At 36.4% G+C, this 26700-nt stretch overlaps 1 protein-coding gene across 2 annotated transcripts in view; it reads right to left on the bottom strand.

Moving 5' to 3' along the window:
• MAN2A1 (mannosidase alpha class 2A member 1) overlaps nt 1-26700 on the bottom strand; it is a 158214-nt gene that overhangs the window by 50654 nt on the left and 80860 nt on the right. For both annotated transcript variants that reach the window (XM_024563305.3, XM_045197679.2), the window contains 3 exons: nt 25048-25230; nt 20444-20558; nt 18456-18523 (listed from right to left, as the gene is read on the bottom strand). In XM_024563305.3, the coding sequence (XP_024419073.1) occupies nt 18456-18523; nt 20444-20558; nt 25048-25230 (366 nt within the window). The remainder of the gene's footprint in view (nt 1-18455; nt 18524-20443; nt 20559-25047; nt 25231-26700) is intronic.

Below are 26700 nucleotides of genomic sequence, written 5' to 3'. Positions count from 1 at the left end.
TTTAACTCAAAGTAAATTTGACTGGGCAGGTGGTGGGTTTTTTCAGATGCAATAGTAGTAACAATAATACCAACAGTTATCACTAAATGAGCCATTTACAATAGTGTCTTTTAGAATATGTGTGATTTGAATTAACTCCTTTCAGCTTCACAACCAAATTATGAAATCCTAAAAGCATGCGCATGTTAGATATGAAGAGTTCAGTATGCCACACACAGTCGTATAAATAGTAGAGGCAGGATTCAAACTCAAGCAGTTACTTGGATTAGGCTCCAAGGCATCTTAAAGGTAGGCAAGGTGGTGCTGCTCTTCTCCAGCGGGTGAGACACTCAGGGTGTACCTGCTGGAAGAACAGATGCACAACCCCCTGCACTCAAGAGTCCCATATAACTAAGGCGCTCTGAATGCTGTGGCCACAGAGGGTGCTAGAGCCACCCCAGTGAAGAGCCTTCACTCTGAAAGCCTCCAACCACCTGCAATGGTGAGGCTGGGATGAAGATGATGAAGTTGAAGCCACTTGTGCTAGCTGCTATAATGACAATACAAGCTGTTCTTTCGTTAAGTTCTTACTTTTTGTAAGAGGTGGTGGAAAGGGAATTGCTATATAATAGGTCTTCATTTTGTGCTAGTACCAGTATTTTGGAAAACAGTTTCCCATGTCCCAGTTATTGCACAGATTTGGTTGTTCCAGAGTTGAGTTTTCCACCCCCAAAATTCCTTTCCTGGTGTTTATCCAAATGAATGCTTTGTAAATGATTTATATTTTAATGAACAAGAAAATCAAGTGTCAGCTGCATATGACCCTGGGAACCAGCCACTTCAGCCTCCTCTCTCCCAAGACATATGATGAAACTAGAGTTTCAACATGAAGTGGTTAGCGATAGAGGCGGGGCTAGAATGAGCCCCCTGACTCTCGGCCCAGGGCATTCTTCACAATATTGTGCCTTTCAGGCATCTGACAGTGAGGTCAGACCTTTGAAAGTACAACCACGTATTTCAGGACTTTGTCACAATGGGAAAAGCATTTCTAAAGGCATAAGCATAACCACCAGAGAATCCACATGCAATTTTATAACATTTGTAAACAAAATAGGACTGCAAACTCAAAACTATTTCCAGTACATAACAGAAAACAGCAAGTCAATAAAAATGGTAAATATTCCTTCCCAACAATTCTAAAACTTTTGATACTAAAGCAATAAAAAGAAAACACACAACACTGTACATAACTGGGCTGACCCCAAGAGTCTTGTCACCAGTTAAGTTGCTTTTACTCTGACAGAGTTTTGCCTAAAACAAAAATACCATCTGTTTTACCTAAAACATTAAGATGTTCTATTTTCTTGTCAATTCAGAAATCACATCTGTAGCCATTTTCTGAAAAGACAGCAAAAGCCATTATATTTATGGGTGGCTGCATAAAGAATGATGTCCAATCAAAATGTAATTTTCATCTACTGGAAGAAAATTTTATTTCTCCAATGACTGTAACACTATAACTTTGGAGGAACAGACAGTACATAAGACAGGCTGATTTTCACAAATAAAAAGACCTTAAAAGTTAATGTAGTAAAATAAGGTTGTTTTGTTGGTAAAGACAGAACTAGCAAATATTCACTTTGTACATCTTTGTCAATGACTGAAATACATCTTGTGTGAGGTTCTTAGGTGAAAAGAAAATAACTTTTTACTGGTGCTACATCTCTTCATGCTAGCGAGGCCTCACAGAGGTAGAAACATGAAAACAACATAACATAAACCACTTTGTATTTTCAAAACACTTTAAAGACCCAATATTGGTCCTGGGAAAGACATGGTACTCTACAGTCCAATGAACTGATTGAAGAAGATACAAAACACTAGAGAAAACATCACTCACAGCGAACGCAAACACAATGTCACAAGAGATACAGAACATGTTTCGAAGAAAAAACACAAGCCATCCAACTACCTAAAATACTACGAGCATATATTAAGTACCTACAAAAGAGACTGAAACTCAGGAATGTTTTAGTGTAAAAAGTAGCCCAATTGCACGTATAATTTTCTTGCCTAAAAAATAAAAAAAATAAAATAAGGCTACTCTCCAAATAAGGATGAAATAAATAAGTCCAAAGGCTCTATTTAAAATTTTTCTTTTACCACAAAGTTGTGAAGTGTTCTGAAGTCCAAGATGGGCTTGAAGCCCTCCCTGACTTTTTCAGGATCAGGAAACCTTCACTAAATTCCTTTTCCTTGTTCCTCTTGTAGTGCACGCTTTATTAATCTGCATTTAGAAGGAAAAAAAATCTGGTTCAGAAGAATGGAAGACTTTGAATTATGCCACATCACTTCAGTCTGTGCTCTGAACGGCTCCAAGTTAATTAGCTTTTTGTTAGCAATTTCAGAAGACATGATGGACGCTGACAGGGGAGGAGGAGAGCTAGGACAGAGGACCAAGTGTGCAAGGAACTTGAGAAAATAAATAACGAAGGACTCTATCTCCTGTAATTGTCAATTACCCCCACCCCAATACAAACCACCTAAAAAAACCACTCACATTCCAGACATACTTTAACACTGTCACAGTGCTTACATAACTCTAACTATCTGGGAAAGAACCTTTGGCATGATGGCAATACCAGAACAGAATCATTCAAAATTTGCATTATCTGGAAGTCATACCAAAACTAATGCCAGCTCTTTGTGGACACTACACTTATCTTCTTTCCAAAGTTTTTCTTAGCTTCTACAAAGTTTCATGTCTCCAGGTATCTTAACTGGAAATTATTATAATCATTCCTAGGCTAAGGGTGGTAGTCCCCACGCTAACCCTGCTTTCATATTGCAAGGAAGCAAAGTAGCTCATCATATAAATATATGATAACCTATCTATATAATAGGCATGGTTTTCTTCCCCATCTGCTGCCCTTTCCTGGTTATTATGATCCTTGATGGGGTAACTGCAAGATGTTGTAAGCAACAAGCAAAATACTTTAATTTCATTAGACAAACCACACAACTCAATCCCCTGTATAATAATCTGAAAATAAACTAGAACCTCACGGCTAGTTAAGGAAGTTTGATAAATTGTAAATCATAAAATGGCAATTGAAACACAACTCACCAGGCAGTTTAGCAGGTGCTCACCGAACACACAACTACTTTGCCATTGCTTTTTAAGAAATAAAACTTGACACCATCATATAAAATGCAGTCTGTTCAACCATTTCCATAAGTAAAATCTAAATCAAAAAAAATCTAAAATAATTTTGTACCTAGGAATAAAACCACAGACTAATTAGCAGACTAATTACAAAGGGGCCTAGAAAGAATCTTTTGAAGTTCATGTAAAATTTATGAAAGGAACACCCAGGAAGTCCTAAGGAAACAAAATCCACATTGCAAATCATTTAAAAATCAATGTGTGAGGTTTATAGTAGCTTACTGTCTCTCGGAACTCATAAATGATAGTAAAAATGTATATGTAACTAATATACAATTATATTATTTAAAGCTGCTCATCATAAAAATTAAACTGCCTGCTGCAAGAATTGTAAAAATATTATTTCAGGAGGCACGAGAATGAAATAAGAAATTTTTTAAAAAGACAAATTCTGATAATGAGGACTCTCGCCGTGAGTCGGAAAAAGCTGGAGCACTCTACAGAGTCCAGGAAAGGACTCCTACAAAGAAAAAGGCCAGCACGCAAACATCCCCATGCGCAGGGAATGCGGTACAGAGGGTGAAGAGTCAGCACTGCTCAGCCAGCAAAGATGTCCTGAGAGGCAGGCATTTTCCGACATTGAAATGCGACTATTAAACGGGACAGGAACCAGGACAGAGAGGAAAAGTTAAAGCACTCAAGCGTAAATGCTAATAATCTAACACCAGTCAGAAGAATCAAGGTGGTTTCTGCTGTGAACTTGTTAATTATTTTAAACAATTTCATAATTCTTCCAAACCATTACCCCACAGGTTTATAATCTCTACCTGCAAAATCCAGACAGCTTGAAGACTTTTCAAAACCATTTGGTGGCAAAACCTAAACTGAACTTACATGAAGCTACATATAATTATTTATCCCACTTGATCGTATTATTCAGAAAATTTAAAGTATTTTATGACTCCTGCGTCAGACTCTGAAGTATTATGCAATATGTATATATGGCATTTTCCTAAAATTAAAAAAAAATTGAATTCACAAATATGTCTAGTCCTGAAGATTTCAAGTAAAGAATTAAGAACTTGTATTTAAGGGGCAGGCTATACGGCAGAGTCTAAGTCACAGACTACTTACCGAAGATACCCTGCCTTTATGGGTTCTGAGCAAGAAAGAGCCAAGAAACAAAAGGGGCAAGAACACATGAATACACTGCAGCACACTGCACACAGTGAGGAACATGAACCAGTCTGCCACGACGGGCTGGATACCTGGACCAAGGAATGAGAGTATTTTAACATGGTCATCAATAGGACAGTAAGAAATAGTAAACATTTAAGAATACTGTATTTCTGAATATGTGAACACCCTAAATCCCTATAGGATATGTATGCTCTTATTTTGTGAGGTTTTACTTTATCTCTCTCCCAACTCTTAATTTTTCAATATCCCATTATATTTTGGTTTTGGTCTAAAATAAACTCTCTCTGGTATAATAATTACAACTGTTTTTTAAACAATTGTAAGTATGTGATATGATTTTTTTTTTTTTACACGAAGTCTTGAGAACAAGTTTTTAAGAAACTTGTAACAGTCCCTGGCTGGTGTGGCTCAGTGGATTGAGCACTGGCCTGTGAACCAAAGGGCCGCTGGTTCAATTCCCAGTCAGGGCACATGCCTAGGTTGCGGGCCAGGTACCCAGTACAGGGTGAGAGGCAACCACACATAGATGTTTCTCTCCCTCTCTTTCTTGCTCCCTTCCCCTCTGTCTAAAAATAAAATAAATACAATCTTAAAAAAACAAACAAACTTGTAATAGGCAGCACTGATTCATTCAGCACAGATGTTTCTAAAGGGTACAGAACACAACTCCAGTTTGAGCTGAAGGAGGCAGGGAGGAGTAGGCAATGATGAGAAAATATGGTAGATGCCCTAGGGCATTAGTCATTAATGAGCCTAATGAGGAGATGCTGGTAGTGGTCTATCCAATAACCATTCTTACATTCTCTTTTACTGACAGAAACCAAACTTCACTCAGGATGACAACCCTAGCTTAAAACACACACACCCACACCCGCCCCCCCTTGATTCTGCATGCTTGGGGTAGCCATGTGACATAGATCTGGACAATGAAACATAATTAGAATTCAATTAATAGGGTTTCCCAGAAAATTATATCCTTAATTTAATAAAAGTCAGCAGACTCTACTGGCCTAACTTTAATCCTTGCCCCTCCTCCTGCCTGGTGGGCACACAGAGGCCATGTTTGGAGAAGCAGGCACCATCTTGAGACCTTGAGAAAAGTCACAGGCTAAGGATGGCAGGGCTGTAAGGTAAAAGGGGCCAGGTCCTTTGATGACCCGATGGAATAAATCATGAGTCCTGGACCACCAACCTTGAAACCTGTTCATGAGAAAAATTAGGCTCTCGTGTGAAGCCAGTGTAGTAAGGTAGTCGAATGTAATCTGAAGTGAAACAGTATACACACAAGAAGTAACACTGGGTAACATAGAGAGGCCAACAAGTACCAAAGACTTACTACTGATCTTTAAAAGACGGTAACACCGAATGCAAGACGATTCTGCTAAAGCACATACACAGTCTGTCCTAAAAGTATCCAGCCATGCTATGTGAAAAAGAGACACATTTACTGAAGATGATACAAGATACAAGAAACGCTGCACATAGGACAATGATGCCTCAGTTCCCTTCAAAGTAGACACCCTGGGACCTCACACAGTGCTCCCAGCCAAAACACTGCAAAATCCTTTCTTGGAATCGCTGTGAGCTGCCTCATCATACAAATATTTTCCTTAATTTCATCAAAGGTCTGAAATGTCTTCCCTTTCAAAGGTGATTTTAGTTTTTGGAATTCCCAGATCAGCTTCGAGTTCTTGTACTGTCAATGGCCAATCTTTGTTGATTGCAGCCCACATTTATTCAACATTCTCAAGTATTCTGCTTGTTACAGGCTTTCCAGAACACGGATCACTTTCAACAGATTCTCAAACATCTCTGAAGTGTTGTGCCACACTTGTATTTGTGCTGCACTCATTGCGTCACCCCCAAAAGCCTTCTGAATCATCAAAACAGATTCTGTGGAGGAATGTTCAAGCTTCACACAAAATGTGATGCAGATTCATTGTTCTACTCGCTCATTCTAAATGTGATGACCACACAGTACACATGCTCACTCAGCAGTGTCTACCACCCCCACTGACCAGTACAGTGAGGTCATCATTGTTCATGCATGTGCATTCCAGTCCACTCTCCTTGGCTGCCAGGTTACATCTATGTCATGCAAAGTGTTCTCATTATATTAATAATGCCTGGACTTTTTCCAGACAGACCTCATATTTTCCCATAAGATTCATCATTATAAACAAACTTTCCCTTAAAGGGTTGCTTATTTTTAAGGGACATGATTAAAAATAAAAACTCATTAATTGTTATTGTCTCTTAAAATATTTGTTCACATGATAAAGCTGAGACACACATCTTCCAAAGCAATGTCTACTTCAAATGCTCCTGGCACATATTACTAGATTACTTTCCTGAAAGACTGCTAGGTGTGTCATGGTAGAATGATTAATGAGACCCAGCCCATGACTTCACCGGGTTTGTAGGACATCCCTTTAAAGGAACATTATAGTAAGTGAGAAAACAGTGAGTAAACACGAAGTCTCATGGGAGCACACAAGAGTGACACCTTGCCCTGACTCAAAGATATCACGGGAAGGTTCCAGAGAATGTAACATCTAAGCTGAGTCCCAAAGGATGCCAGGAATCAATCAGGCAAGCTGGGGCTGGGGTTGGGGCTGGGGCTGGGGCTGGAGGGTAGGTGGGATGGTTAATGTTTTGGTTTTTTCTTAGCAGCAAAGTCTAGATGTAAGAGAGAACACAGCGTGTCAGAGAACTGATAGGTGAAGGCTGACGCATACAGTGTTCTCTGCCTCTTTCAGATATTAACATTATCTGAAGCTGCAGATCCACATTACTGTTAGGAAGCTACCATTACCTTATAAAAGTTCTGCCAAAACTAGATGGGCACTTCTACTTTCAGTTTGGTATTATGACAATTATTTGGTATTCAGTTTGGTTTTACAACAAATGTGCATTTGTTGTATATTTTGTTGTGTATTTGTTGGTATTACAACAAATATACATTTCACAATGTGTATTTCTTTCTTGTATTTTTTTAAAATTAGGAACCTCAATGTTCTAGTTTCTTTTAAGATTTTATTTATTTATTTTTAGAGAGAGGGGACGGGAAGGAAAAAGCGAGGGTAAGAAACATCTGTGCGCATGAGAAACATCGATTGGTTGTCTCTCACACACCCTCAACCAAGGACCTGGCCTGTAACCCAGGCATGGACCCTGACCGGGAATCGAACCAGTAACCTTTTGATTTGCAGGACAATGCCCAACCCACTGAGCCGCACCAGTCAGGGCATGGATTTCACAATGTCTATTTCTGTTGCCTTCTACTTTTTGACTCATATATCGGTCAGCTGAGTTGACTTTATCAAGAAAATGTGGAAAGAGTACCTTTCATAGGTTTTATTTAAAAATGTCTTTTGTTGCCTTCATATATGAAAGATAAATTTGAGTATACAATAATTTCAACACTTCCTATTCTTCTCATCACAGAGAATAAACCTAAGTCAGTCTAGCTTTTGTTCCATATTTGTCTTTTTACCTGGTACTCTGACAATGTGTCCTCATTTTAATTGAGTTGTTACCAAGATGTACTATAGGTGACTCTCTTCTCATTTATATTATACAAAACTTAGCCCTTTTCACCTATAAAGCGAGACCTTCTCAGCTCTGAAAACTTTTAATTATATCTTTGACCACTGCCTCTGCTCCATTTCTTTGTTTCCCTAAATAAAATCTTTCACTCTTTTAACAAATTGATGGTCACCAGATCACCAGGTAGGGGGTTTGGAAAATAAATGAAAAAGGTGAAAGGCATCAGAAGTACAAATTGCCAGCTACAAAAGTGGTCACGAGGATGTAAAGTGCAGCACAGGGAATAAAGTCAACAATACTGTAATAACTACGTGTGGTGTCAGATGGGTACTAGACATCAAGATGATCATAAGGTATTTAACTGACTAAACACTATGTGCTACACTGAAAACGAATATTGTATGTCATCTGTAATTGAAAAATAAATATAAAAAAGAAAATCTATAGTTCTTTCATTGAAGTCCTGTAATCTTCTTTCTCACTGTTACCACTCGTGTTCCTTTCCCTGCATTCTTGGAAAGCGTCTCATGGGCTTTATTGTTTTAATCCAGGTCAGTGATGCACTCTCTCACAATGTCAGCTACACTCTTCGGAATCACTAATGACCACGTTCTGTCACAGCCCACCCCCAACAATCTTTCCTTACGGAGCTTCTCCCATTTTCCACCATATCTTGTCATCTTTTTACTTCAGCTTTTTGCTCTTCGCTTCATAGTACTTAGAGATCAAGACTCAAACACAGTTTGAGAATTCCAAAGAGGTTTCATTAAAATTTTTTCTGGTACCTGTAATAAATCATTTTTAAGGGGTAAGTTGTTCTTGTGTGTCTTCATGTTACTCTTATTTTTTTCTGTCATTCTATACAGCTTTGTCATGGTTTCCTAGGATAACTTTCCCTTTACTTACCCTCTCAGAAGTAACATCCACCCCGTGAATGCTAAAGGTACCCTTGGTCTTTCTTTTGGTATTGGCAGAAGTCTCTCTCTTGTCTAGAGTTAGCTATTTTGACATACATTTGTTGTACCAGATATTTGCCAGGGGATTCAAAAGCTAACAAGTTTCCTAACCTCAAAGAGGTAATTTTTTTACCAAGGGCAATGGACAAAAAGAAATAAATATAATAACTAGATTGTTAACCATGCCTGAAGGATGTACAGAAGACATAGTAATGGAGAAAGGAGTGAGTGAATAATAAGTTCACATGCACAGATGTAGCCTGACTGCAAGTTCTCAAAAGGCTACCATCCAAGGTGGCTATGCCTAAAGTATTCAGTCTTCTGTATCAGCCCTGGTGCTCCGAACAAATGGGAGGCTTGTCTTCAGCAAAGGAGTATCATGGTATTCTTCTGGCCCATGCTACCATCAATAGTAATTTCCTTGACTGGACACTTTCCAAGAGCAATGTTCTACCCTAAGTTCCCATTTGTTCCTGCCTATTTCATTTCTGGCAGATTTAGTCTCCAAATTGGTTGCAAATTACAGACATAGTGGAAGCCCTCTTATCAATATGACTATGGCTGGCAATAGATCTGTTAACTGAAAGAATTGAAGTTGAGTTGAAAGCAAAAGTTAAAGTAGGATATGTGAGTATATATGATGTCCTACTTTAACTTTACCATAAACATACAAATGTGTGTCTCATTTCCCAATGCCCTGATGATATAATGTCAAAGCTTCTGCTTTGACTCTGGCACTACTGACTGGAGTCCTGTGTCATATTTTCTGCTCAACTATACGTGTGATAAATCATCTATGGTTTCTAGCTTTGGTTTTTCTAAAGTTGATCAAGAACTGAAACACTTAAAAACTGTTAAGCAATCTGAGTAGAGACTGGTTCTACATCTTTATGATTTCATCCCAAATCTCTGCAGGCATCTTGTCAGTATTCATCAGTGATTCACCTTTGCTGAAAATTTCTAAAATACGAAACATCATCACACACACACACACACACACACACACAGGGTGGGGCAAAAGTAGGTTTACAGTTGTGTGTGAAACACAAAGTTTATTCTTGTATTATTATTTACTAATTATTGTATTATTTTCCATATAAACAACCATTAACCTACTTTTGCCCCACCCTGTATATAAAAATATGTTTGCATAATACATCAGTGTAATAAAAATTAAATTGCGAGAGAAAAATAACAGAACAACTGATTTAAGAATAAATGGTTGATTCATAATGATTACACAAGTGAACTGAAATACTGCAGAGGGAGAAGTACACCAGCCTGCTAGCTGGCAGCCTGGCAGCACCAGGGTAAGGAAGGGTGCCACAGGCACAGAAAGGGAGTGGAAAATATCAGTTAATTAATTGGTCGAATAGGTAGAAATTGGTTAATAGAGAGCTTAGGCAGAAAGACAAAAAGAAAAGAATAGCTAACTATTTGCTAAACAGCCTTAAAAATCAGCACCCTCCCTGAAGAAAAATATTTGCCCATTTTTCTAGTTGGTAACGTACTAGAATTTCAAGGCCTTGGGGGTAAACGTTATGAAAAGAAAAGGAATTAATCCCCATACCTGCTTTTAGAGACCTCTGTGTTGCTTTTATTTCTAACTATTTATCATCAGTCAGTGAATGATGGCATTTTTCAGCCCATTTCAATCAGCTTTGTACTGTATCTTAGATTGATAAATAGAGTGAATATCTCTGATAAATTGAGTGATATTTACTCAATTGACCAATTGAGTGAATACAGTAAATTAGAGTGAATATCTTAGATTGTGGCAATAGGTTGACTGTCAAACCAAGGTTTTGGTGTTCCTCTGATTATTCATCATCTTCTATGTTTTCATGAGTTTTAACAGGAAATTGAGAGTCAGTCTCAGGGTACCTAGTCCACCATCATATAAAATGAAGTGTCAACTTTAAAAAAATATGTATGTACTAGGTGTTATTTCATCTAAGTCAATGTAAGGTTGAAACAGTAATTCAGGTATTAATGCTCATCATTCCTAATGTTGTAAAATAAATGGAAATGTTAAGGGCAGGGAGAATATTGTGGGAAAGGTGGAGCAACTAATTCGACCCTTCAGGGAAATACTGGACCTTTACATTTTCCTGAAAAACCAGGCAAAATGCAAGCCTGTGAATGACTGATTTACAATAGCAAATGCCATATATGATTACTTTATATTGCTACCCAGACCTGATGGTTCCAAAACTATTTCCAACCACTAACCAAAGAAGTTGAAACATAAAATTAACTAATTTATCATGTTGAAGGTATCTCCAATTTCATAAGAAACTTTTGCTTATTTAAATAACGTACTATATTCTACTCGGTCTTTTGGGTAAACACCCTTTCTAAAAACATCCCAGGTTACAGAGAGGCTGAAACATGTTTCTGGATGGATAATCAGAGAACTAGTCAATCTATATCTTGAAAAAGTCAAAGTTAACGAAATAGAACTCAGATGGAACACAGGCGAAAATATACAAACACTCTCTGTGAGCAATGAACATTAATAGAAAAGTATCTCAGAGCGGAGTGTAGAACTCATCTTCCAAGCCCAGTAATGAGTATTAATTCATAAATGGACTCTGCTATTAACACCCAGAGAGACCTAGACTAGAATAGCTCAGTTTTTTTTTTTAAGAGTCTCCAGTACTATCCATTTCAAAATCCCTCATTACAAGAAAAGTTCTAAACTAGCTTTAAAAGGAAAGGACATTTCAGCTGCTCTCAGAATAACAGAACCGCTGGAGAGTCCACAGCATCAAATCCTAGTCATATCATGTGTTCTATTCTTACCTTGAATTCCCTTTGGATAATTTTAAAATGCAGCCCACCATTTTTGAGAGGAAATTCTCAATCTTCCTGACTTTATGCATTTATTTTTCCACTCTCTAACGTGAAGGCATTCCTATACTCATTGTCTAGTGCATGACAAGATTTGAACTAAAACCGTGACAATCCATGAGCAACAAGCAGAGTTCTCATACTAGTTCCTGCTGCTAGCACTTTCCCATCTTCCTCAAGGAAGACAGCCAAGCACAAGACAAGCTCCATCTCAACCTTTACAGTTCTCTCATTAGACTCCAGTTTCTCATACTAGAGCCAACTTGGCTCAAGTTGTGGAATCTCAGTTCAGTCACTGAGTTACAACTGCTTCCCCCATGCCTGCATTGTAACAAATAATACTGCCAAAATCTGAGTGGTTAGAATTTTGTCTTCCTAGAAATTTCATTTCTAAACAATAAAAATAAGGCTGTTGTCCAAATGCTGAGGAAATTCAAAGTTCTATTGAATTTAATTGATTTTTACTTGGGTATTTTTACTTGTGATTTTTAATTGATTTCTACTTAGTGTATTAGGAAGTCTTCTGGCATCCAACCTCCAAATGTTAGATGAAAGAATATATACAATACCGTATTTTCTTGGGAGTATACCACATTTTCACACAGAATATGAACAATGTTCTATGCATTCCTGGTGCCTAAAGTTTAATATTCTCTTTAGTAAATAATTAAATGTATTTCAACAAATCTACTGAATTATTATTATGTTGAATATAATACCATAGGCATGGTGGTGGGATTAAATAAAAGAAAATAGTTTCTACCCTCAAGGAGTTGGTAACCTAGCAGGATTAACTTCAAATAATTTTACTGGCAGAAATAAGCCAACATCAATTCCCAGCTATATGAGTGAGCCATTTTGAACCTGATTTAAACAAAAATTTTGGGCTGAAACTTAGGGCATCTTCGGAGAAGGGTGAGTTTATTTTATTTTGCACATGGGAAGTTTATGAATTGTGCTGGCCTGTGGGTGAACTACAGTAGATAGTCTCCAAAAATGAAGTGCCATTATTCCCTTTGCTTCTTGTACATACTTTCACATCAAGTAATGGAGAGTAATTCCCCTCTCCCTGAATCTTGGTTGATCCTCTGTTACTTGCATGACTAACAGAATGTAGTAGAAATGATTTTCTAGGACTCCTGAGGCTAGGTACTAAGAAGCCTTGCCATTTCCACCCAGGTAACTTTCTCACAGTTCTGCTTCAGGCAGATTCCTCTGACAACGGCATGTAATGTATCATGAGCATAGAGAAATTGAAGACAAAAGGGTCAGAAGCCATTGCAGTAGTTCAAGCAAAACATCAAGAATGGCTTAAAACCAGAAGGTAACAGGAAGAGAGGAGACGACGAATGTCAGAGATGGTTAAAGGTAAAATCCAAAAGACTCTCCAGTTGATGAAACTTACGGAATAAAAAAAGACAGAAGTCAAAGTGGGTTCTGGGGTTTCGGAACCTAGAGAATGAAAAAGGAATAATACTATTAATCAAGATTGGGATCTAAAAGGAAAGCACAAGTGGAAAGCAAAAAGGAAATTAAATTAAAGGTGCTGGGAGACCACTGATGGAGAACCATTCAATAAGTAAATGGCAATGGGATACAGAGCGCCTCTTCTGGAATAAAGTGCTATTTTTTATATCCAGTTGGTGTTCTGAAGTCACCCAAGCCTAGAAAACACTGATTTCCTTTCTGTCTACACATAGTTAATGGTTTCTTCTCCACTTAATCACTTCTTTTTCTGGCCCAAACAAAAAGATGTAAGATTCCTTACCAATAATTACCTTACTAAAAATTAAAAGACTTAAAGGTTAATTTGTAATAGTGGTTTGAATAGATTTTTCTCAAACCAGATGAGTTTCCACTTGAAAAAGTAAATTTTCAGGCTCCCCTGCTCGTGCTATGGTGGCAGCATTCACTCCCACCCTGCCTGAGCAGACAGAATACTGAAGCCAAAAATCTCTTTGCCGGTCACAGACTTCAGTGTCCTTGAGTCCCTAACCCTGTAAGCCTTTGTATCAAGCTTTTTGTTTGTTTGTTTTTTTACAGTTGGTTCCCCCAGGCAATCATGAGGTAGAGAGAAACAAGTATCTTTTGTACATTTAAGGGTTATTTAAGGCTAGACAATTTGTGACTTGTTCACGGTACCCTACTTTTCGCTTGTATCTGCTTTCTATACATACCCTATATAGCTCACATAAGATTGTGAGCGTTTTTAAATTGGCGTCCTACATCACTATAGATTATGGACTGCTTTTAAAATACAAAGTTACATTATGGCTATAACTAGCTTTGCCAACAACATGATCAAATTCATTTACATGTATTATTTAAATCATACGGGTTTAGATCAGTGTTTCTCAACCTTTTTTACATTACAACCTCCTTAAACAAACTTTTTAGACATTTTTCCTATATTATTTTAACATTACACATAAAAGGTATGTCGGCCCTGGCTGGTGTGACTCAGTGGACTGAGCGCAGGCCTGCGAACCAAAGGGACGCTGTTTCGATTCCTGGTCTAGGACACATGCCAGGGCTGCAGGCCAGGTCCCCGGTGCGAGGCGCACGAGAGGCAACCACACATTGATGATTCTCTCCCTCTCCTTCTACCACCCTTCCCCTCTGTCTAGAAAAAAAAAGGTATGTCTGTTATGTGCTAGTATATATTATATCTGTGTATTATGTATTAAAAAGAGTAAGTTTTTTCCAAAACCACTGAGAACCTCCTGGGAAGGACATCTTCCCACTGAAAATGTATGTTTTATTCAGAGTAATAATTAGTTCCTCAAGAGTACTTATAATCAAAATAATGCTAAGCCTTAGAATATCATACAATATGATGAAATATAAAAAAAAAATTCTCATAGCCACATTTCTGAAACTTCCCACTTGGAAGAATGAGAAGTGTAGACAATTATTTAACTTTCAGTACCTACTAAATAAGACCAGCATCATTTTTCCATTCTTTACTAATTTTACTGAGAGATCAGTAACTCAGATAATTTGTGGCTAACAAGTAAAACATAGATTTTAAAACTAAAGATATAAGTAGTTCTATTCATGAGGCTCTAGAAGTACAAAGTAGATAATATAGATAAAAATAAGAATCTGGTAATAATAAGTATTCCCAATTCACTTGGCTATGGAAATAGTGACATTGACATTTGTTAGAAAAGAACTGTGAAGAAATAATATTAAGATGAAAAACACAATTTAAACTGTTTAAAAGGAAATAATTAAAGTGATCATTTTACTAATAGCCTCAAAAAATTTATGTTTATCTACAATTGTAACTCCTCAATATTAAAATTCAAAGCTGTATTTATTCTTTTTTTAAATATTATATTTTATTGATTATGCTATTAGTTGTCCCATTTTCCCCCCTCTATTCCCCTCCGCCCTGCACACTCCCTCCCACCCACATCCCCCCCCCTTTAGTTCATGCCCACGGGTCATACAGATAAGTTCTTTGGCTTCTACATTTTCTATACTATTCTTGACCTCCCCCTGTCTATTTTCTACCTACCATTTATGCTATTTATTCTCTGTACCTTTTCCCCCTCTCTCCCCTTCCCACTCCCCTGCTGATAACCCTCCATGTGATCTCCATTTCTGTGATTCTTTCCTGTTCTAGTTGTTTGCTTAGTTTGCTTTTGTTTTTGTTTTAGGTGTGGTTGTTAATAACTGAGTTTGCTGTCATTTTTACTGTTCCTATTTTTGATCTTCTTTTTCTTAGATAAATCCCTTCAACATTGCATATAATAAGGGCTTGGTGATGATGAACTCCTTGAACTTGACCTTGTCTGGCAAGCACTTTATCTGCCCTTTCATTTGAAATGAAAGCTTTGCTGGATAGACTAATCTTGGGTGCAGGTCCTTGCCTTTCATGACTTGGAATACTTCTTTCCAGCCCCTTTTTGCCTGCAAGGTCTCTTTTGAGAAAGCAGCTGACAGTCCTCTGGGAACTCCTTTGTAGGTAACTGTCTCCTTTTTGCTTGCTGTTTTTAAGATTCTCTCCTTATCTTTAATCTTGGGGAATGTAATTATGATGTGCCTTGGTGTGTTCTTCCTTGGGTCCAGCTTCTTTGTGACTCTCTGAGCTTCCTGGACTTCCTGGAAGTCTATTTCCTTTGCCAGATTAGGGAAGTTCTCCTTCATTATTTGTTCAAATAAGTTTTCAATTTGTTGCTTTTCCTGTTCTCCTTCTGGCACCCCTATGATTCGGATGTTGGAACGTTTCAAGATGTCCTGGAGGTTCCTAAGCCTCTCCTCATTTTTTTGAATTCTTGTTTCTTCATTCTTTTTTGGTTGAATGTTTCTTTCTTCCTTCTGGTCCACACCATTGATTTGAGTCCCAGTTTCCTTCCCATCACTGTTGGTTCCCTATACTTTTTCCTTCATTTCACTCAGCATAGCCTTCATTTTTTCATCTAATTTGCGACCAAATTCAACCAATTCTGTGAGCATTCTGATTACCAGTGTTTTGAACTGTGCATCCGATAGGTTGGCTATCTCTTCATCACTTAGTTGTATTTTTTCTGGAGCTTTGATCTGTTCTTTCATTTGGGCCATTATTTTTTTGTCTTGGGGTGCCTGAGCCAGGAAAGGTTAAGTGCCTAAGGCAGGTACTGCTGAAAGGACCGATGGGCCCGACTGTCTTGGAACGTGCAGGTAAAAATGCTGGAAGAACTTGTCCCCATGAAAAAAGTCTACCCGCATCCACACAACTGCGGTTCCTCGGAAAAAAGTATGTCTCCGTGGAAGGGATCACTGCTCTTTTCTTTCCAAGTTTTCCGCCTCAACGCTGTATTTATTCTTAATTAATACACCCATATGCCCTATGGGGCACTCTTCCTCCAGCATAAGTAAGTCTAAAGCCTCACTTACTACTTACTACCGGCTAAGGAGAGGACAGCAGGAGGGAGGGAGACCACAGGGTGCAACTCCTCCTCTGACCCCTTGTGGTCTCACCCCCATCTCATCCCACCACCCGAACATGCACCTGCAGGAAGACTAATGGGTGAGGATGAAATGTAAATTACTTATAGCAAACGTTAAGTAATTCTTATAGGCAGCAAAAAGCAAACATCTTTCCCCACCAAAATAGAGAAAGGGAAAAAAAGTTAATAGCTAAGAGGATTATTACGTCTAAAACCAAATAGGTTTAATGGCAGTTTATTAGGGACACAATAATTAAGGAAGAGCCATATAACCCCAAATGCATCAATACACATTTTAAGACGAAGAAAACACTTTGTAATTTTTTAACTAATTTTTCTTTCAGTATCATTATTCTTTTCATCCTATGACTTGGCAAGCTGAAAGCTTTTTAAGACTTCAGCAAGACTTCAAACTTAAGGCTTAAACTTTCTTTTCAAGTTAATCCCATCTTTTTCTGGCCAAAAGAAAATCATTTAAGATTTTTTTAGTATTCTGTGATACTTTAGTATTACTAAAGAACACTTACCTTCTTATTTTAAGGTATGAGCAATATAGTGTGTCTCTACTTACTGAAGAAAGGCAGCTAAGGCTTTAGTCTATTCTTAACTGGAATCTCAACTTACTAACAACTGTAAATTTTCTGTAATACTTTGATTCCATTTATATTTAAGTAACTTTAATAAAGAATACCTAGTTAAGCCCTGGCTGGTGTAGCTCAGTGGATTGAGCACAGGCTGAGAACTAAAAGGTTGCTGGTTCGATTCCCAGTCAGGGCACATGCCTGGGTTGCAGGCCAGGTATTCAGTGGGGGTACATGAGAGGCAACCACACATTGACATCTCTCTCCCTCTCTTTCTCCTTCCCTTCCCCTCTCTCTAAAAATAAATAAATAAAATCTTTTTTTTAAAAAAAGAATACCTTGTTAAAATCATGAATTATTCTTTACAATTATTTGTTCATCCTATAATTTGTAACAGGTGATATTAAATCTCTCAATTTAAATAGTAAAAGTTATATTACAAAAATATTCTGCGTATCTGGTTATACTTGGTACTGACAGATGGATATATGCTCATTAAAAATAGGTGCCTTGGTTAAATAATTGCCAATAGAAACATAAAACATTTCTTTGTCAATCAGAGGCAGCCACCAACTAAATGTCCCATTTTTAGGTCAACTAAATGCCTTTCCCGTTTACCTTAACCTAAGTGAATAGTGCTAAAATTACCGTATTTTTCGGACTGTAAGACATACCTAGGTTTCAGAGAAGGAAAATAGGAAAAAAAAAAAAAAAAAACCCTGCTCCACCACTGCCTACCTCCTACCCCCGCACAGTGAGCCAGGAAAGCTGCATTTCGACTATAAGACGCACCCCCATTTTCCTCCCAAATCTGGGGGGTAGTGCATCTTATAGTCCGAAAAAATATGGTAGATACTTTGACCAGCACAATGTACGTAGAAACTTATCTCCTAATAATAATTGAGTTTCTTCATTTAAAAAATAGGGATTACTCAAAATAAACAAAAAGTTAATAAAGAAAGAACATAATATAAAAATAATCAGTGTGAAAAAGACAAGGTCATTTTATCATAAAGCTACATATTTACCATCTCATGCCCAATATATGTTAACTATTAGACTGACCATGACACGGTCATGAGAGAAAACCCATTTCTTCAGAAAATTTTTTTAAATTAATAAATTGATTAAATAAAATACCACTTTCAAATATAAGCTGACTAGAGAAAAGAACCATGAAGGACAGAGAAGTAAAGACAGAAAAGTAGTAAAAGAATATGAGAAATGTATTTACCTCGGCTCCGCACCCAGCTTTATTACATTTTTTTGTGGCAGAGAACTTTGTGATTTTTGTTTTGAATCCTATAAAAATGAACAGAAGTTTTTATTTTACTTTCAAAACAAGTTTTAAAATTATCCATATATTATTATCTTGCAAAAATCTTGGAAAGGGCAAAATAGGATTAAAAACTCCTCTTTCCAGCTACAAAATGCCCATCAAAGTTCAAAATAAATAATTCTATGTGATGCATGTATACAAGGTCTGTCCAGGAAGTATTGGCCAAGTAATATGAAAAATAGAGATATTTATCAAAGATACAAGATACAAGAAACATTGTACATAGAGCAATGACACCTCTGTCCCCTTCAAAGTAGGCACCTTGGGACCTCACACAGTTCTCCCAATCACCATCAGCTGCCCTGACATATTTTCCTGAATCTCATTGATGGTCTGAAATCTGTTCCCTTTCATAGGTGATTTTAGTTTTGGGAAAAGCCAGAAGTCACAAGGCACCAAATCTGGGCTTAGGGGGAAGCCTGGGTGATTTGATGTTTCACCAAAATACTCCGCATGACACATGATACTTGAGCGGACATACTCTCTTGATGAAGCTGCCAAGCACCAGTTGCCCACAACTGCAGCCTTCTGAATCATCCAAATAGTTTCTGCAGAGGAATGTTCAAGCTTAAGGCAAAATATGTTGCAGATTCGTTGCTCTACTCACTCAGTCTTTTGAATGAGACACGCAGTACACATGCTCACTCAATGGTGTCTAATGCCCCCACTGACTAGTACAGTGAAGTCGCCATTGTTCACGCATACATATTCCAGTCCACTCACCTTGGCCGCCAGGTTACATTGATGTCATGCAAACGGTTCTAGTTATAACAATGGCTGGGCTTTTTCCAGACAGACCTCATATGTACATATTTAAATGTCAAGTACCATGGATATAATAGGGACTAGAGTACATATGGGTAGTTCCAATTAGGAACCAAATAAATCTAGTTCTAAAGAAAATTTTGCAAAAAGTTTACTACTTTACTTTTGTAGCCTATGTTTCATATTCTTAAGAAATATGTCTATTTACTGTATTTTTTACTTTAATGTGAAAATGTATAATCATGATTTGATTATAAACAACAGTATATGAAAATATCTGATTCCATATGTGTAAATTTAAATTGCATATAAATGTCAAAGTCTATCATTCACAATAGATTCTAATGACAAATAAATCACAAAATATCCAAGTGCCCAAGTGGAAGTGTAAAGAGGGAGGCAATAGAACATTTTCTCAACTGTTCTGCTGCAAGAGAGAGCATTTTCTTCCTTTCGGAGTATGTTTTATTAGCTCCTCAGATTCTATTAACAGCACTAAACAAGGCAGATAGTATCGTCACATATTACAGATAGATGAAGGAGGGCTCAGGGATGTTATAACTCTTTCAAGGCCCATACAACCAGGTGCAGAGGTTGAGGCTAACAGCTACTGTCCTCAATCCTCAATCAATTCTCTACTGTTATGCATATCTCAGCACTGCCCATAGCACGCATGGACTTAGCCTGAGACCAGAAGACAATTTAGGATTATTCAAATGGAATTTTAGCAAAAGAAGACTAAGGATTTACAGAAGTTCAAATATCAAGGGTCTTCCATTTAATGTCCAGCAAAACAGTTATTTGTAATGTCTAGTTACCTTACACTATCATCTTAATAGTGTTCTACAGCCTGTATGTTTCACATACATTGAAATATTTATTTTATTTTTCATGCTTAGATTTAGTCAGAACAAAATATACACCATAAATCAAATACAGGCAAACTAACAGGAAAGAAGAACACACATGTAATTTATATAAAGTAATGCAAATTATTTAAAATAATGTACAAAAAATTATTTTTCCATGTCGTTTCACTAAGTTTCTCACCTCCTTTTTGGATCTGAGAACAAAAGAATCACACATTTTTATAATGAATATAAGAGATATCGACTAACCATTTCTAGGAGAATATCAGAAGTGTAAGATTCGTACGAGTGTTTGTCCTTCAAAAGAAGAAATAGTGCAGAATATCCAATTATCATCTTCAAATTCATTAACGAATAAAAGAGTCTGTGAACGAAAAAGTTTACTGGTCTGAGAAGTACTTTAAAAATAGGTATGTATTTTCAATTTATTTAATAGTGGTCAAGCCCCCATTACCTTCACCCTGTATTCACAAAGTGAAACTGAGAATGATCCTGTAATGAATTGGCATTTTTGCCCCCAACCTTAGTTTACTTAGAAGAAAAAAAGGTTAATCAAAATATAACACTGATCAGAATTTATTTAAAATACAAAACTTTCTGGACATGCCTGAAACACATAAACCTATTCAAACTACCTATATAGTGCACCTATACTTGCTATGAGTATCATACCAAATAAAAGAATATCCAATGTTTACCCCAATAGCTTTCTGAAGCAATGATTTGATATTTCACCTTTGAAAAATCTTTAACAAGCACTGAAACAACAAAAGAAGACATGAGATTAACTCTTATTCAAAAAATTCAATTCAATCCATATATACACATCAAAGAACTCAAATTCCTGAAAAAATCAAATAGGTATTTTATTAAATTTAGTTTCAAGTTCTTGTTCAAAAAACTAGAAAAAAGTTAATTTTTCACAGATCTGGAAAATGAAATTGTCTTTGTCCTTGTTACTTATCTCTGTCATTGAACTTATTAACTGTATTTGAACTGTAAATTTTATGTATTAACTATATTTGTGTATTAACTGAGGAACCAAAGGATGTTTTATGTCTGAGGAACCAAAGGGTGTTTACAAATCAACTGATTCAAAATCAATTGTGGAATACAATTTGGGTTTACTACTAGCTATTGCTGAAGCACTACATATGGGAAAAAAAACTTGCTTGAAGTTTCTTTTCAAATTCAGTTTTATTGTTTTAAGGATTTATAGAGCAGGCATTCCTAAGTAAACTCATTTTGGAAAAATCTATAAAGAAACTTCGCTAGTAATGTTTTTAATTAACCATCAGACTCAATCTATTATTTTTGTAGAGTGATTATATTATCTTCCCAAACACTGGAAGCTAATATTTGGATCTGTGCATTAAATACATTTTTGTTGGCATTCAACAACAAAAAAATGTGGAAGAGTTAGAAATAACTTATTTTCGCGGAGCATTAAGATTACCTTCAAATATGTAAGTGATCATGAGCAAGTTATTAATCAAATACATGTACATGGCAAATCTATAACTATAGTATTAAAATCTCACGGATTTGACTTCAGGCCATCATGCAGCTAAATTTCTCATTCTATTCAAATGTTACCTAGATGGCAGCAAGTATTCTCACCAGACTAAAAGACTATAAATGAATACAATTCAGTTATGGACACAAGTCCCTCGATCTACGTTTATTTTTATGATCTATGTGGTTATCTTTATTAGGTTCTCTGAACCTGCAAAATAAGAGTCACGTTCTATACTAGCTAAAACCTTACATGCATTACAGTATATTAATGTGTCTTAATGAAACTGAGTGAATGCCAAGAATCAATGTTCGTATCCTAAAAGCACACATGCAGTCTATTTTGTACTTAAAAAATTTTTTTTCTTTAACTAAATTTATTGGGGTAACACTGATTAATACAATTATATAGGTTTTAGGTGTACAATTCTATACTACATCACCTGTATATTATTACACTGTGTGTGCAAATCATGCAAATCAAAACCTCACACCTGTTAGAATGGCCATTATTAACAAGTCAAATAATAACAAGTGTTGCAGAGATTGTGGAGAAAAAGGACCCCTCATTCACTGCTGGGGGGAATGTAAACTGATACAGCCACTTCGAAGAACAGGATGGAGGTTCCTCAACAAATTAAGAACAGAGTTACTGTGTGACGCAGCAACCCCTCTTCTGGCTATCTGCCTAAAAATTTTGAAAACGTTTATCCGCAAAGATATACGTTCACCCCTACGTTCACTGCAGCATTATTCCTGGCCCAGGCACAGAAACATGCAGTCTTCCAGTGAAATGAGCACTGAAGACTCGACAGAATTCCCCAAACGCTTCCTCAGGATGTATAAAGCTTTGTTTAAAACAAAAGAAAACTAAACATAGTAAATTAATTTGGGAAACACTGATACAACAAAATTTTAAATATTTCAGAACTTAAAATCAATGTGGGATTTCTGAGAGCCTCCAATTTGCTAACATGTCCTTCCCCTGTTATTATGCAGCAGTTCATGGAACCAATTAGGAATCAGTTTTCTAGTTTGTTATCATTGCTACTGTTTCAAGGAGATGTTATCTTGCTTGTCATACCAAGTTTGATCTATACGTTGGGACCCTCACACTTTAACTCTTTGTTCATTTTTTCTCCTACTTATCTTAATCGCAACTTGACAAATTCTAAATCTTTCTGTAACTGACCTCATTACCATTGCTTCTTCTCTTCCACACAGTCCCTCTACTCACTTTTAAGCTGAACATCTATTATAAACACTGCCCCGGTCTAATTAATTTTTTATGCCATGAATAGAATTAACCTCCAAATATGCCATGATGTATCTTCCTCTCCAGTTTAGAATTATATAAACATTCAATCTACTGTTGAGAGCATGACTCTTAAAAGTCACCCTTGGATGGCAGAAGAGAGAGCTAAAAGGGGTTGTCATATGTGAACTGGTGACTTGCAGACTTCTTTCATACAGCATGAAAATAAGTAGGATAGGAATTATTCTGTTTTGAGTTGCAGTTACTAGCAGTCACATGCAATACCTAACTCATACTCTTCTTCATAGGGATACATCTGCTAACAACTGAATAAACAGTGGTCAACAGTCCAAAAACAAGAGGACATCAAAGGCTAGCTGCCTCTGCTTATAATTATCTTACTTTGAAATGTAAAACTTAAAATATCTGTGATAATGATTTGATAATTGTTTATGACTTTTCAATGAAGTGTGAAGTGCTTGCAAAGCAAATACACAAATGTCAAGTTCAATTTGAGAATTATTGGTTTTTTTTTTCTCTAAGATGCAATTTTGTTCAGGGATGTTTTTAAAAGCTAAACGTAATACCAAACACATGGAAGATATAATGACAGGCCTTCTGTGAAGGTGATGAGACAGAAAATGTTCTATAGCAAAAACTCAATGACCTGTACCCAGATCTCTTTCAACATGGCAGCCACAGCGAGAGAGACAGCAGGCTGTGCAGGAGAATGACTTCTCTTTTTCCTCTTAGAACCTCTGGCCCGATTCTAAGCAGCCTCACGTTTAAACTCTCAATGTATCAGGAAGACAGGAACAAGTGAGAAAGAATGGAAAATCTGACTCTACTTTCAAAAATGCTAGAGGCACCCCCCCGAAACTGTTTTCTGTGGGAGAAATACCAACACCATTACCATCCACTGAGTGTTTTCCACTTAAGTTCGGCTTAAGCCTCAAGATGGGTGCCAAATAAATATGCCACAAGAAAACTGAGAAGGTATTCAAGATACTACCCTTCATATATGTTTTTAAGGACTCGGGTTAACTAATGGAACCTCAAGAATATTTCCCCCCAAATTTCTAGAAAGGCAGTCAAAATATTCTAACAAAATTTAATTGGTAGTTATTACAACTAGTAAGATAAGTTGTGTATCAATTTTTATATAAAAAAGAGATTTACTTTAAATCTATACTATTGTATAAGAAAATTACAGTACTTTTTAATTATTTTACAATATTATCAAAGCATCCAACTGTTGATAGCAAAAAAAAAAATCTGGAAGAAATAATATAAAGTATAGTGAAACAATCAGCAAAACTCTTTCCCCAGTGTAAGAATCTCCTCTGCACTGACCCTAAGGAATGGCAACCCAAACTCTAGCATGATGATGGAAATCTTACAAAAGATAGACCTTTCCACTATTGGGAAGCACTGTTTACAAAAATCTTCTGTTTTCTGAGCCAAGGCTTGCACTCATTGTTTCTAATTCTGCAATATAAAAATAACTGTCCTTCTACTTCCTCATCCATCTCACAGACCTGCAAATGCTGCAGATGGCTTTGATATCAATAGCTGGGCCATCCCTTCTCATTCCTATACCTTATATCCTTCATGTATGACAATGTTTCTTCTACTTGCTGGCTACGCTTCTAGGCTTACTCTTTTTCATCAATGTCCCTCTAAACAGACAACTGGAAATGAAATAGAATGAAATTAAATTTCTATACAATGAAGTGTAGCTCTTTATCTTCCTGGTTTATAACTAGTATTTTGATACCAAATCCTTAGTCAAGAAGGTACCACATGATACTTGGGAGAAAATGGGACTAGTTTTATAATAATGTTTTACTACTCCATTTGTAGAAATGCAGTGCAATAAAAAGTTGAGACAGCTAGTACTTTGTCAACAAGTTTCTTGAAAAATTCTTTGAAAATTGGTGCTTTTTTTCTATAGAAATATTTTAAGGAATATTATTATTAATATGGTCTGATATACATTAAGAACCTCATCAAAATATATGAGCTCATGACCCAAAACTTTAAAAGATTTGGTTTTCAGATAACTTTTCAATAACTGTATTACCTGGTACCATAGTCCACAACCACCCAATCTTTCGCGGTTCCTGTGATAGCATCATGATGTTGAAACAGCCCCAAATTCCTTCTGGCTTCTGTAAGCGTTGTATAATAGGATGATGAAAGAAATGCATTTATCTTGTATTTCTGAGCTTGTTTCAGGGCGAAATAGTACAGAATTTCAGCGGACCTGCATGCATAAAAGTCATTAATTTTTAATTGAAAACAATCATTTTAGTTTACTATTTTAAATACATGGCATTGACACATTTTCAAATGTGGTTTTTAAAAATCTACAATCTTAGTACAATTTATAAGATATTGGTAACAAACAGTTCTATAAAACCCCCAAGGTATCTAGCTAATAAATCTAAATTCTTCATCATCAAAGAACATCATTGCTATATTTATACAAAGGGCTCAGATTCTAGATGGTTCTGGAAAGAAGCCAGTACCTACTGGCAGCAAGACAGGCTTATTTATGTATAACATAAGGAAAAAATATCTCAACACAGCAGTAACAACTAGAAAAATGTTTCTTTCCTTTATTCTCTCCAAGAGCAGTGAGACATGTGCCGTGAGCTTCATCTACAGAAAGCCATTTACTCTCCGGAGTGTACATTAGGAGGGGAGGTGGCTGGCAAATGCACCGTCACATGAGTGGGACACTAACAGTAAAGGAGAAGCAGAAATATGATAGCTTGATAGTTCAGTGACAAGAGTGAGTCTAAATGCTGAATAGTAACATACAACTATAAAGAATTTAACAATACAAACTGAAAGATGATAAAACATAATGCTGTCTTTTCTCATTTATTTTAAAGAATGAAACACGTTAGCTTCAGAATAGCTTTTGAGCCAAAATATGGGATTTATAATTTTCATCTTTTTTTTTCCATCAGAGGATATGATTACAGATAGGATTATAAAAAGTTCTTTAAAAAAGAGTCATTGCTTGATGGAGTAAAAAATATAAGAGGGTTCTTTATGCAAAACATGTTAAGGACAATAGAGAGAAAAATCAAGGTAGCTTGCCAATGTATTAAGATATCAGGAAAAAGGAGAGATTTACAGTGCTTTTTTAAAAAGTAAATTCCTTTAAATAGTTGAAATAATGAAAAGATACTAAATAATCTCCACTTTTAAATTCTAACCCTTCTGAAATTTACAGTGTAAGAGTCACTAAATTTAAATTAATAAAGAAATTGTGTATATATGTTCATACATATATTCAGCATATATTCCTGGTTTTGAAAATGTAAGGAAGTAGACTTTAAGAATATTTATCCTTTATACTTTTCTATCTTATCCAAATTTTTTACAAGTGAGCATTAGGATGAAATATCACTATTGTCAGACAATAAACTTATACTCAAATATATTAATTATGAAATTCACAATTTTTGTTATTTTATTTACTTTTATTATAATTTTTTTATCCTTATTATTTTTTTATCCTCACCTGAGGACATTTTTTGATATTAGACAGAGGGGAAAGGAGAGAGAGAAGCATCAATTGGTTGCCTCTTGTACACGCCCATATGCACCAAAATGGGGGGAGTGAACCCACAAACTTTTGATTACAGATAATGCTCCAACCAATTGAGCCACACTGGTCAGGGCATGTTTTTTTGTTGTTTATTTTAAAGCAGCAGAATTT

The sequence above is a fragment of the Desmodus rotundus genome, chromosome 1, assembly GCF_022682495.2.
Source record: "Desmodus rotundus isolate HL8 chromosome 1, HLdesRot8A.1, whole genome shotgun sequence".
Classification (NCBI taxonomy): domain Eukaryota; kingdom Metazoa; phylum Chordata; class Mammalia; order Chiroptera; family Phyllostomidae; genus Desmodus; species Desmodus rotundus.
The sequence above is the reverse complement of the archived record's forward strand: the minus strand, read 5'-3'. Positions and strand labels throughout refer to the sequence as shown.